Here is a 12,938-nt window from a genome sequence, read left to right as displayed (position 1 = left end):
ACCTTGAGGATAACGGAGAGTTGCTTAGTAATGAACTGGTTCCCCTTCCCAAACTTTGTGTTGTAGCTTTAGCGTTATGCTACGTTTTCTTTGACCCCCATCAGCTTTCTTAGATGACAGTTGTTTGGTGTCTCACACACGATACACATTATAAACTGTTATATACGTGTGTGGTAGGTTGGCATGTGAACCTTTAGGCGTAAAGATCCAGATGTTTCCTTGATTTTCCTAAGATGTCCCCATTTCCTGATAATGTTTTTTGTGGTGCTGCACTGGTCTCATGTTCTTTTCCTGTTTTCCTGATAAGAGATATTTCCCTCCCCCATTTCTACAAGGCTTTCATGTCAGTCCTCACTGCACAAAGAGGCTATTCTGCTCCATGGTGTTGAGACAATAACATAATTCATTATATGAGGGACATCTTTGTGCAAACATCATCTAATATGAATTATGAGTTAGAATGGATACTTCACAAAGACAGACTAATACATTTTCCATTATGCCGCACATCCTTTATTTCTCTTGTACGAAGATGATGCATGACACCATAACACTGATGAAACTGAATGAATACTTTGCATTTTCTGTATCGATGAGAGAAGGAACGAGTTTGTCAGACTGCAAAGTCTCTTTTGACTTTTTTTTTTTTTTTTTTTTAGAAAAACATGAATCACAAAAATAGATTTGGGGTTTTTGGTCCGTGACAGCATTTAATATTATGAATTGGCATGAGGTCAAAATGTAGGACAAGCAGCACTGAAGCTACAACAAGCCTTTTAGCTGTTCAAAGCATCGAGGCTGTTGAAGCATCAGACCACTATGGGCGGAAAAAATAATACATACCACCAGTCAAAATTTAATCTTTATAAAGATTCATTAACACTCCAAAGACTTTCCCATTACAAAAACAGCAAGTACTCATTGGTTTTATTCTGCCAATAAATAAGCTGTTTTCTTATTCCCTTAAAAGTATTCCTTCTTACGGTGTTGTTGTTTGCACTTTTAAAGAAAATACAGCCCAGAGCAACATTTCCGACATAGTTTACATCAGGACAGTAACGTAAGAAAATATGAAAAAAACAACAACAAAAAAAGAATTAACAAAAGAAATATAAAATAATTAACAACAGAAATATGAAAATCTGACAATCCAAACACTGGTGAGGTGGGAGTGCATGATGACTAAGTGTGTTTTCTAATTATCATTGTCTTGCTTAGCATAGACCTGTTTTTCTGTGTGTGCATTTAGAGCTACATGTAAAAAAAAAAAATGCACCAAGTGATGATGGGAAAACCAGCCATAGATGGTAAATATTTCCAGGTGTTAACCGCACCTTTACAAAACAAATAAACCAAAAGGCAGTGAGACAACACTGAGTCAATAGTGCGAACACGTACATCTTGCAGAATAATCACATAAGAGTAAAAACCACACAGTAATCCTGTGTGTTGCACGACACACAAAGCAATCCGCTGGTTACAAGCACACTAAAGGAGTCCTCACATGAATCATAATTCATACAAATTCCCATGAAGACAGTTTCCTTTTCTTTCCAAAGAATATTCCCACAAGATAAACAAAGGCCCAATGGCTTCATACAGCTCTCACTGTATTGTGTTGAAAGTAAAAATTGAGTCCTTCTACAAAAATACGTTTTTTTGCTGTGTAAACTTTTGCAACCAAAGGCACTATCTTATCTTCCCGCTCTTCTCATATAAAACATGTAGCCTGATCCACGCTCAGATTGTGTGATTGATCCTGACTCTAACCATGATTACACTCCTTTACTTGGAAAGTCTGACATTAATACTGACTATAGCCTCATCTTGCACCAACCCAACTTGTGGAGTGAAGTATCTTCACTGCATATACTGAAAAACACTCTGCGTTGGCTTCGCTTAATGCGCCCAGCTCCTTGCTACAAAATACTGCGTCCAATGAAAATGGTGCCCTTGAAACGTGAACACAAGTGTTCATCATATTTAGAGGGGGAGGGATAGCAACGCTGTTGCAGTCTCCAGGGTTACCCAATGTACAGTAGGTCAGTGTTGAAAGCTACAGTCTCTGTGTGTAAAAACACAAAAGGTGTTGAAATGCTGATAATAACAGTGTAATGGCAACACAACAAAGCAATAAAAAAATGTTCCCTTTGGAAAACAGTTGTGTTTAAATATACACAGAGGCTCACCTGTGTATGTCCGGCTGAGATGACATTAGAAAATAATGTAGAAAGAAACAGACAAGCTGAGAAAAATCCAGCTGTGCAGTCTGATGTTCACTGGAGCTGCCATGCTTCTATATGAAGAAATGTGCAGTATGAGTTGTGAGTATCCTTTTAATCTGTGTATGAGGTTTTGAGCTGTCAGTATGTATCTTTAAAAGAAACCTAAAAATCCCTTTCATGCTTGAAATAAACATTGCACTTACACAATGCAAAATAAATTAGATGGCAACAAACACTGTAGTCCAACTACACTTAAAACTAATCTATTAACACCTTGTTTTAACTGATCGCCCACCTTTCCCCGTCCACTGCATCTGTGTTGGTGTCACTGACCAAAAAGGGTTTCTATGACATCACAAAACAGAGCGTGGCTCTGTGACATCTCTTCGACATCCTGCTACAAAAGCCTGGGTGATCCGTCGCAGTTTGTCACACAACACAGCTGTGGCCTCGCAAATGACGTGGCGTGGCGTGACATCAACGTTGGGAGTGCTCGACACTCGGCGTGTGGGGGGGTTCGAGTCAAGGACTACACTGGATGCACCACATGTTAGGGTCACGGGCTGTGTGCACAATCCCTTATCTCAGCTGTCTCACTCTAACTTGTGTGCTTCTTGTTGTCTTTGTGATTACAAACAATAAACAATAATGCATAATGGTTATTAACCGGGGTTGCCCTCGTTAAAGCAGTGTCATGCTTCTTGCGCTCTGACTAGGGTTGGGTACCTTTCGCATCTGAACCAATATCGGTACCGATACCGGTACGTTGAAATCCGGTTCCGGTACCCAACGGTTCCTTTTTTCTGTACTTTCCCTCTGTAATTACAAAGAAATTATTTCAGTTGCAAAAATAATTCCAAACCTATTTATCCTATTTACTTAGAACATTATGTTATTTATTTAGAATATTTTACAATCTAAAGAAATTAAACAAAAATAAAAATAAAACCCCTCCCTCTCTCCTCCCAAACCCGTCCCTACAGTACAACCTATTAAATTGAATAATTATTCATTTCTCACTCACTGTAACTTTTATTCTCTATTTGTATATTACTCTATTTATTTTCATCGTGACCATTTTTAATTGCTCTTTAATGTTTCATGTAAAGCTCTTTGAATTGCCTTGTTGCTGAAAGGTGCTGTAGTAAGGTGCAAAGTTGCCTTGGCTTACAACCTCAGCCTGTCAGTCAGTCACCGCTTTCCCCTCGCCGTTAATATCATATCACAGCGAACGCTGTCTGTGTGAAGCTTATGCGCTCACAGGTACCGAAATTTAACCGTTTGATTTAGCATGAATCGGTCCTTGGTAGTACCGACGTAATTCGGTCAGTACCCAAAAAAGTTAAGAGCTCGGTACCCAACCCTAGCGGTGACCATGCTCGCCGTCCACTTCACCCCGACAGCGCTGAACGCAAGAAGCATGAAACAGCTTTAAGTGTGCTTTTCTTGGAGCAGTGAGTCCCTAATAAGGTGCACATTCAGCGTAGGACACCCAAGACCGGAGGACACACCTGCGAAGCCCAGAGCAACGGGAGGTGTCACTGTTGTTGGAGTGTAACATTATTTCATTACATTAAAAAAACACGTTGTCTGTGTGTGGCCGGGTCAGTTTTGTAGAAACGCGAGTCACTCATTGAGGATTGAGTCTGGTCTGTCGTAGCCGAAGAGCCTGAAGTCAGGTTCGTACAGCTTGTAGAGTTCTCTCCGCGCCTCGACGGGCACTGTGCTGAACCAATCGGCCTCCCAGCTGCTGGCTGTGAGGTTCCTGTGGGAGGTGGGGAACTCCACCACATTGTCCACCCGCAGCTGGCGTAGCAGTTGCTCGGCATCCTCCTCCGCCGTCTCCAGGTGGCCCACAAAGTCATACTGAATCTGGCATGGGTGGCAAAGCCGATACACCTGCCGCCAGTGCTCATTAAAGGGCATCTCCTTCTCTGTCTGAGGGTCCAGGAGGTACTGGATGAAGTTGGAGAAGGAGGGATGGATGCCCACACCAAATGCCTCGTCCACGGAGGCGGGAGGCGTCGGCTGATTGGCATAGCGGCGCAGCATGACCTGGGCAAAGCGGCGATAGAAGTCCTCATTGCGCAGCTCAAATTTATTCCGGTAGGCCGAAATGAGACGCACAAAGGGGTCCCGCACAAAAATAAACTTGGTGTACTTCTTCAGCTTCACCTTCAAAAATGAATGAAAATCGTATTAACACATGACATATTATCATCGCACCTATAATGGACAATTAACTAATTGAGATGGTGGAGGAAATTGAAAATAATAATTAGCAACTAATAACAGTTCACTGTGTGGTGAGCGAGCTTTTGGGAATATTTTATTTTGTGGCCAGAAGCACATAGTGGCAAAGATTGGGTTTCACTTGTTTAAGTGGCCTCTGCATTATTAAATGACCTCTGCAGTTCCACCCAAACACTAAAAGAATTAAACTGATGTCCTTGTGTGGGAAGACTGAATTCAAGCTAGCAGATGTAATAATATGATGTAAAGTATTTGAACAGACCTTCATGAGGTGCTTTGCAAACTTTCCGTAACGTTTCCAGAACTTGTTGAAGGTAAAGTGCATGCTGTTGTTGTGGACCAGGTCCCTGGGGATGGCCAGCGGGTCTCTCTGGGGAACACCGTCCCGCAGCAGGCTTTCACTCAGAACTATCATGATGCGCTTCCAGTTACTACACGCTACCTAAGAAGGGGAGCACACGTAAAAGTCTAAAGTAAATGTTCAGCTATTCCAGGGAAATGGGTGGAAACTGGAAGAAATTGGTGGAATTGTTTAGCATAAAAACAATAACCCAGGGTTCCAGCTCTTATTTACCATTTATAGAAAAGATCACAAATCTCCCCATTAACTTAAAGTTTTTGATCATTTTCTGTGAGCAATTGAAACATGTTAAAGTTCTGCCAGATGTGCATCAGAAGTTAACTAAAGTTAATGCTAACAAAGCAGTAAAAGATGGAGGCGTTTGCGTACCTTGGGAACATAGCAGTAGATGATGCCGTGCCTGTCGTCCACTATAAGGTGATCCAGCTCCTTGTTGGGAATGTCGTCAAACGAACGGTTTTTGCCAGGAAACACCACGCTGTCATTAGCGCACATCTCCTGAAGTAACCGCCGCCTCTGATCCTGGTTGTACCATTTGGTAAAGCACAGACAAATGCATTATCGATTAGCAAATGTTCATCATGCACAAGTAAAGGAGACATTTGGGAATTCACTTTCATCTACATATAAATTAATTGGTATTGTCTGGTCTGACTGGTAGCGAAACACAAATATTGTGAATTGAAAGAAAGACACCCACCCCTGTAAATACATACAACATAAGAATGCTGTAATCCAATTCTGGTTGCGGAATTCAGTTCAGTTTCAAATTATTGCGAGTTTATTTTATATCCATCACTACTGCGTAGCTTTAAAACTTACCACATCACAAATGATTTTGGTCTTGATTAGTTCCTTTTAATATTAGCATTATTTGAATGAAAGGAGTTGCTGCGATCAACCAACCAGGGTCCAAAACTCTGATTGTTCTGAGTGTGAGCACTGACAGTCCTCCCATTTTGACTTATTATGCAGCATGAAAAGCAAAAGTGACAATTACGATGGCTGTTCGACTTAAGTATGCCAGTGAATCAGCATGCAACTCGCACACAGGCATACATACTATTTATACCTGTGCCTTTTCTGCTGTTGGAAAAAGGATCATGTATTTCAATAAACCCAACCCACTATAACATTTAAAGGAAAATGCCGACTTATTGGGACTTTAGCTTATTCACAGTATCCCCCAGAGTTAGATAAGTCCATACATACCCTTCTCATCTCCGTGCGTATCGTAACTCTGTCTGACGCCCCCAGCGCTAGCCTAGCTTAGCACAGATCCTGGAGGTAACCGGTTCCATCTAGCCAATAAGTGACAAAATAACGCCAACATGTTCCTATTTACATGTTGTGATTTGTATAGTCACAGGGTGTACAAATAACAAGGTCACATGAGACATAGCTGTCTTCTAACCGTACACAAACTGGGAACTATATTCTCAGAAAGGCGAAGCACTGCTACTTCTGCTACTTGGGCGGAGTGATTTGCTCGCAGCACCTGAAGCCCCGTGGTGAGGAGCAGAGAGTTCGCTCAGAGTTGGAGTAACAGAGTCAACAATTACTAAATAGTAAAAGCATAGTCACCTTGTTATTTGTACAGGCTGTGACTATACAAATCACAACATGTAAACAGGAACATGTTGGCGTTATTTTGTCACTTATTGGGAGCAGTAGGCCAGTTGGAACCGGTTACCTCCAGGATCTGTGCTTGGCTTAGCTAGCGCTGGGGCCGTCAGACAGAGTTACAGCACGCACGGAGATAAGAAGGGTATGTATCGACTTGTCTAACTCTGGGGGATACTGTGAAGTCCCAATAAGTCGGTGTGTTCCTTTAAAGGTGCCCTGACACACGTATTTTATTACTTTGTGGTAATGTCTGAAGTTCTACCATGGACTCTGTAACATTTTTTGTGGAAAAAATGCCTTGGTTACCTTGTTTCAAGCCATTCTAGCGTGGTATAGAAAGCCTGCAGGAAGACTCAGCTCGATTTCTGCCAGTTCTCATTAATATTCAACAAGCTAAGTTGCTGGACTCTGATTGGCTAACACCTAGCCCAATGAGAGCATGGCTATCAGCATCCTTTTCCCAGCGCAACTGGGCGAGCTCATGAATAGTAATGAGCTCAGGCAACATGATGTCAGACTGAACAGCTTTTGTGATTGGCCTGATTTCTCTGCTTATTTCTTTTCAGTGGCTAGAGCTGACAGAGGAGGTAGCAGTTCATTTTCACATTCGCAACATAACACAAACACATATGGACCTAACATATTTTAAAAAATACAAGGAAAAACGGTTTTGCGTGGCAGGGCACCTTTAAACATTTAATCCTACCACTATTATTAAAGAAAGTGATAATAATGATAATAATTTCAGACATCAACCTGTCTCTCACGGAGCTCGGCTGCCACGGGAGTCAGGTGAATCTTCCACTCCCGCCGCGGAATATACCGCTCCTCTGCTTTCTCCGATTGGTTACTTGTGTCAGCGGGGACGGGGTCCGTGGGCTCACCAGTTCCCGGCTCTAAGAACTGGTTAACGAAGGCATCGATGTCGGACAGGAAGGATGGGGTCCGGGAGGTTTGAGGCTGCTGATGAGGAGGAGGGGGGTGTGGGATTTTGGGGCCCGGTGACACAGGAGTGTGCAAATACAGATGAGAGGCTCCGACGTCGTCCCAGTAGATGATGATCAGAAGGATCATAAAGGCCGAGCCCAGGACGACAAAAACGCGGAACATCCTGGACGTTCCCATAGTGACTGTTGCTTCTTACACCATCACCATGGCAGCAGATTGAAATAGTTACCTGCCTGGCTCTTTTTATGTGATCACCGGGGCAACAGATTGGAGTCACTGGGTTTTTGCTACAGGGTCACCATGGCAATAGAGTCAAGGTCCACGAGCTCTTTCTCACCATGGCGATAGATACAGATAGATGGCAGCTACTAGCAGAGTCTGTGGTGGGCTGATAACGATGCTGCTGCACCCCATGAATAAACTCTCACCTGTGCTCCATGCCTGCAGCACCCTGCACACAGAGACAACACACACACACACACACACACAGAGAAAATTATCTTCTGGCTAGAATATTGAAACTGTGTTTTCCCTAGGTTTAATTATACGTATTTAGGGGGCTTTAGAGGTCCTCTCTCAAGAGAATGTTACATTTCTCAATAATAATAAAAAGTGATTTCACATGATTTTGGACCATTATTATTACTATATCTGTGTCTAAAACGTTGGACAAGCTAAAGCAGAAAATTAATATATAACACTCAAAAAGCTTAAAGACAAAGCTTGCTAATAAGTCCACTTGGACCATCTACAATCATTAGATCTGAGAAAAGTCCTTTTGTTAGTTTACAATCATTCAGCTTGGTGCTGACCAAAACGGCTGAGATGCTGAGCCTAAAGGCCGATTTACGGTTCTGCGGAGGCTCCACGGAGCATTCGCCGTGGCCTACATAAGTGGCCTGATGTTTATACCTGTGCGCCGGTGTGTGCGTCGAGTGTGTGTGTGGGGAGTGGGTGATAGAGCGAGGGAGAAGTGAGAGAGTGACGGCGATTAGCTTCGGAGCGAGTAGTGACTCCAGAGTCATAGTGAGAGAAACAAAGTGTCTCCTCTGTTCTTTCTGACCACGGTGGGAAATCTGGAGCAGGAGAAGTTAACCCTCTCCTTGATTTCATGTTGTTTATGGAGAAGGAGAACCAGGAAATGAGTCGGGGGAAATGCAACGCTACCAAGCCACGGCCTAGTGACGTGCGTCGCTGCGACGTGTAGTTACATTTTTTGAGAGGTGCACGTCAGGCCACGGCGTAGGGTCCAGTGTTCTGCGGGGGTACGCCGTCGATTCTACGCAGAAGTATAAAAAGGCCTTAAGCCTTACGATGGTAGTGAAAACCTTGCATTATTTCATCTAAATTGCAAAAGCACATTTAAACAAGAAGAATCACTGGCACACAGATAAGCTCACAAAAACGCAGGGAATCTAGCAGCGAGAGAGAACAAAGACGCTTTAATGACAAACCATGTAAAGTGTAATAAGAGACAGCTGTTCTGTGGACCAACACTTCGGAGCTATTGAACTGAATTTATTGCCTTTTTAAATTCCTCCTATTCAAGCATCTAGGTAGAGTTTCACACTTACAAAAGCAAAGAGATTATCAGGCAAAAATACAGGCAAAGGAAAAGATTTTTATGTCAGGGAGGTAGGCTTGCTCTTCTGTCGAAAACTAGAGCAATGTGAGCACGTCTGACAGTATACTGGCTTCACATTTTTGAACTGAATTTCTCCTTCACCTCTCTCTAGATGACTGAACTCCCACTCAGCAGTAAAATCACAAGTGGTTGTCAAATGAGTGCATGCCAGGGGGCTCTGCTGCATACCATGAAGTAATAACTTTTGCATTGCACAAGTATCCTGCTGTACTTATACCAGGCTTCCTATGGATTATGGCATACCATCGGCACACTTTGATACTGAGCACTCCTGAGTCCTGAAGTAATAAAAGCCAAGTTAGCAACCTTTGAGAGAGGGCCAATAGCAAAGAATTTACACACCTAACCAAGATACAAAAACACACTGAAGCTTACTGTGCTCATGCAAGGCACAAAACAGTCTATTACTGTATGGAGAGCTGCAGAAAAGATGGCCTGTCTGTTTTACCTGTGGCTTATCTCAGTCTCAATTCATGTTCCCTAATTCCACTTTATCTACAGTCTATCTTCTCTTTCCTGTACAGTTTAAAAGTCGCAGGGCGTCGCTTTTCCATTCCGATAAATTTGGAGCTCTCGTGTAACAGTCCTCATTTATTTCCTCTTTCCTGAAGCTGAGAGGAGACCATTGACATGGAAAATCATGATCCCCCACTCCAGAGGCTGCAGACTACACTCCTCTTTCTCTCTGCACACCAACAAATTAACTGCTGTCCCATAATATACATTAAATCAGGCATATCAGGGGCACAAAATATTAAAATGTTTTGCCAGTGGTGGAAATTCAATGTACTTAAATCAAAGTAACAAAAGAAAGTACTCTACATTTTTACTTGTACTTTATTTGAATATTTCTACTTTAAACAACACATACTCGTGCCTAATAGCAGTAGACTAAAGGTCCGTAAAACTCGGTTCATTTCAAAAAGTGAAATTATGGTTTCATAAGGGGACAGGAACCCAGGTCTCCTGAGTGAAAGTCCTGTGTTTGTTTGATCCATCCACCAACTCAACCTGCCTCTTCAAGTCAAATGTCTTGCTCTTCTTTGTCACCTCTCTTCGTTGTTTGCACTTGCGAATCAGCAACAAGAGGTGGCCGCCTAACAATAATGGTAATTATGGGACATCATGAGCTGCTTAGAGACCATCGATCTACATGGCTGTTTTCTGGGTGAGGACGGTTTGAATGTATATTTCAACTCCACTACAATTCAGAGGGAAAATTGCTGAGCTGCAACTAAAGATTATTCTGATTATACACTGATTATAACACTTTGTCAATAAATGCCAGACAAATGCCTGTTGCAAGGTGACATCTTCAGATGTGTTCTTTTGTCCAACCAACAGTCCAAAACCCAAAGATATTAAGATTACATAAAACTACGAAAAGCAGAAAAATACTCACACTGAAAAAGTGACTTAAACAATTAATATATCATGAAGATACTTAACAATTCATTTTTGACTAATCGATTCTAAAATATACGTTATTTTTTTTACTCCACTATAGGCTATATTTATTTGACAGCTATAGTGACTACTTAATATACGAATTTAGAGTTTATGTACAAGATATTAGGACTATTAGAAGTGTCCAACGACCAGTAAAATGCTTTTACTTTTATTATGCTGTTTAGACTTTTACTTAAGAGCAATTGAAATGAAGGATTTTCGCTTGTGGTGGAGGTTTTTTGACAGTGTGTGTCTACTGTAGCTGTGGACGGCAGGCTGAAGCATTAAATTAATATCTGGGGATATTGAGGAGAAACAACCCCCTTAGTTACACGCGCCTTTTTGTGTTGACATGAATATTTTCGGATGCACACTCGCAGCGCCAACATCACGCCAACAAGTCTCACGCTACATCTATAGGCTGTTAATTGCCACATAGGCTATTAGCGGTCGCCTCTACTACTCGTCCACGTTTGTTACGTTCGCCACAACGTCAACGCAGGTGTCAAACCAACAGATAAAGCCCCCCTCCCCAAAAAAAATAAAATAAAAATAAGCAGCCGAGCAGCAGCCCGTGCTCACCCGACGATAGATAAATCACACCGTCCTGGCCGCAGCAGCCAGCGGATGCCAGACCCGGACACAATGTAGCCTTTGACGGGAGAGCAGCGCCGCGGGAACGGGCTGTTCCTCACACCGGGGAAGCTTTCGGCATGTGGTTCATTAGAGTGTCGCGTGTATAGTCTTTTAAGTGAAACTGACGTGGAGACCATGCAGAGAAACAAAAGAAAACAACGAGCTTCCTTCCGTACAGCCTGTGGTTTTATCAGTATACGCTGCCAGTGTGCCTACAGCGCATAGACTGTATAATATACAGCGGTGTCAAAGTAGTGCACAGCATTGGAGCAAAGGTACATGCAAAAAAAACACGTTGTTGCTACTGAGAGGTGAAACGTTACGTTACTTTACGGAATCCTTGTTAATAACAAGAAAGACGAGTAGAAAAAAAACAACACCTTCTCACCTCTTTTTGAGCCCGCGAGCTCCGAGCGCCGCGTCAGCCTGCCTGCGATGCGAGTCCCCGTTTTTTTTTTCTTGGAGATGGAGCGGGAGCACGCAAAGCACCGCGAGAGTTTGTAGTTGAGGTTTCTGCAGAGTGAGCTCATGTGAGGCAAAAAAAAAAACAACACTTTTCTGGGTCAGCTCCAGCATAACATGTCCCTACTCAGGGATGATTTATGTAGACAGTCTCCCCCTCTCCTCCCTCTCACCCTCTCTGATCCCTGCCACAGAAGCTGTGTGCTAAATATAACCTGCTGTACCTGCAAGAACAAATGTCATCTTCACTCAAAAAATTAGACCAAAAGAATGATAATAAGGAAATGTTGCTGTGGGGATCTGTGTCTATTTCTGTTGCATCAAGCTGATGCGGTTAAAATCGTGTTATTTGTGAACTCTTTTCATCCTGTGACATCAAACATAGCCAGGAGCCCCTACTGAGCGGCTGATTCACTTTGCAGCACACTCACACACACACACACACACACACACACACACACACACACACACACACACACACACACACACACACACACACATATACACACACACACACCATCATCATCTGTTTTCCATCAGCATCACACATTTAACCCCCACTCCTGAGTTTACTCGCAGCGCTGAGTTCTCATGAATTTGCTTAATATAACTTTGTACCCTGGCAGCCATTCTACTTTGAACACACACACACACACACACACACACACACACACACACACACACACACACACACACACACAGACACATACACACACACTGAACATGAACACACAAGAGAACAAAAGAATTCTCAAGAGAAGGAAAATACGGTACAATCGAGATTATTTCGAACATCATTTCTAAGCACTGAGAGACATAATCATATTACATTGTATCATGTTCATTACTTTCATGTATTTTATAACTTTTTAATGATACATTTTAGTCAAAGTAGTTTAAATATTACCCTTTGTATTTCACTACATGAAGCAAAAATGCAGGAGTATTGACTAACGTAAGGCTGATACAGTGTTTTAGGTTTCTTAGACACAGTATCTGGCTGATTTGAGCATTTGTGGGAATACTGCATGTTGCTTCCTGGCAGATGAAGAGATTATCTAGCACCCTTATGAAACAGGTTACTCTAAATCCCCCTCTGGCTTGCCCATTTATGTCAAATTTGACCATCTGGTGGCCTTTGAAAACTGTCTAAACACAGATTTATAAGCTGTAGAAATCAACAAAGTGACCAGAAGCCATGCAGGTTTAGTGAGTTATAGATAATACTGCCTAATGAACCCAGAAATGTTACATCAGTCTGTGTTTCAGATTTGAAAAGAGGATATTTTGTTGATGGTTACCCTATTTAAAACTTAAAGTAATGCATATTTGC

The 12,938-nt window shown here is 42.3% G+C and overlaps 1 protein-coding gene across 1 annotated transcript; it reads right to left on the bottom strand.

Moving 5' to 3' along the window:
• Nucleotides 1–3,201: 3,201 nt before the first annotated feature.
• Nucleotides 3,202–11,608, bottom strand: chst12a (carbohydrate (chondroitin 4) sulfotransferase 12a). The gene is made up of 5 exons (XM_028600203.1): nt 11,532–11,608; nt 7,222–7,864; nt 5,209–5,361; nt 4,741–4,920; nt 3,202–4,400 (listed from the first exon to the last, which is right to left on the bottom strand). The coding sequence occupies exons 2-5, from the start codon at nt 7,588–7,590 to the stop codon at nt 3,852–3,854; spliced, it is 1,251 nt and encodes a 416-aa protein (XP_028456004.1). The 5' UTR covers nt 7,591–7,864; nt 11,532–11,608; the 3' UTR covers nt 3,202–3,851.
• Nucleotides 11,609–12,938: the final 1,330 nt, after the last annotated feature.

This window comes from Perca flavescens, chromosome 15, assembly GCF_004354835.1.
Source record: "Perca flavescens isolate YP-PL-M2 chromosome 15, PFLA_1.0, whole genome shotgun sequence".
NCBI lineage: Eukaryota > Metazoa > Chordata > Actinopteri > Perciformes > Percidae > Perca > Perca flavescens.
The sequence above is the reverse complement of the archived record's forward strand: the minus strand, read 5'-3'. Positions and strand labels throughout refer to the sequence as shown.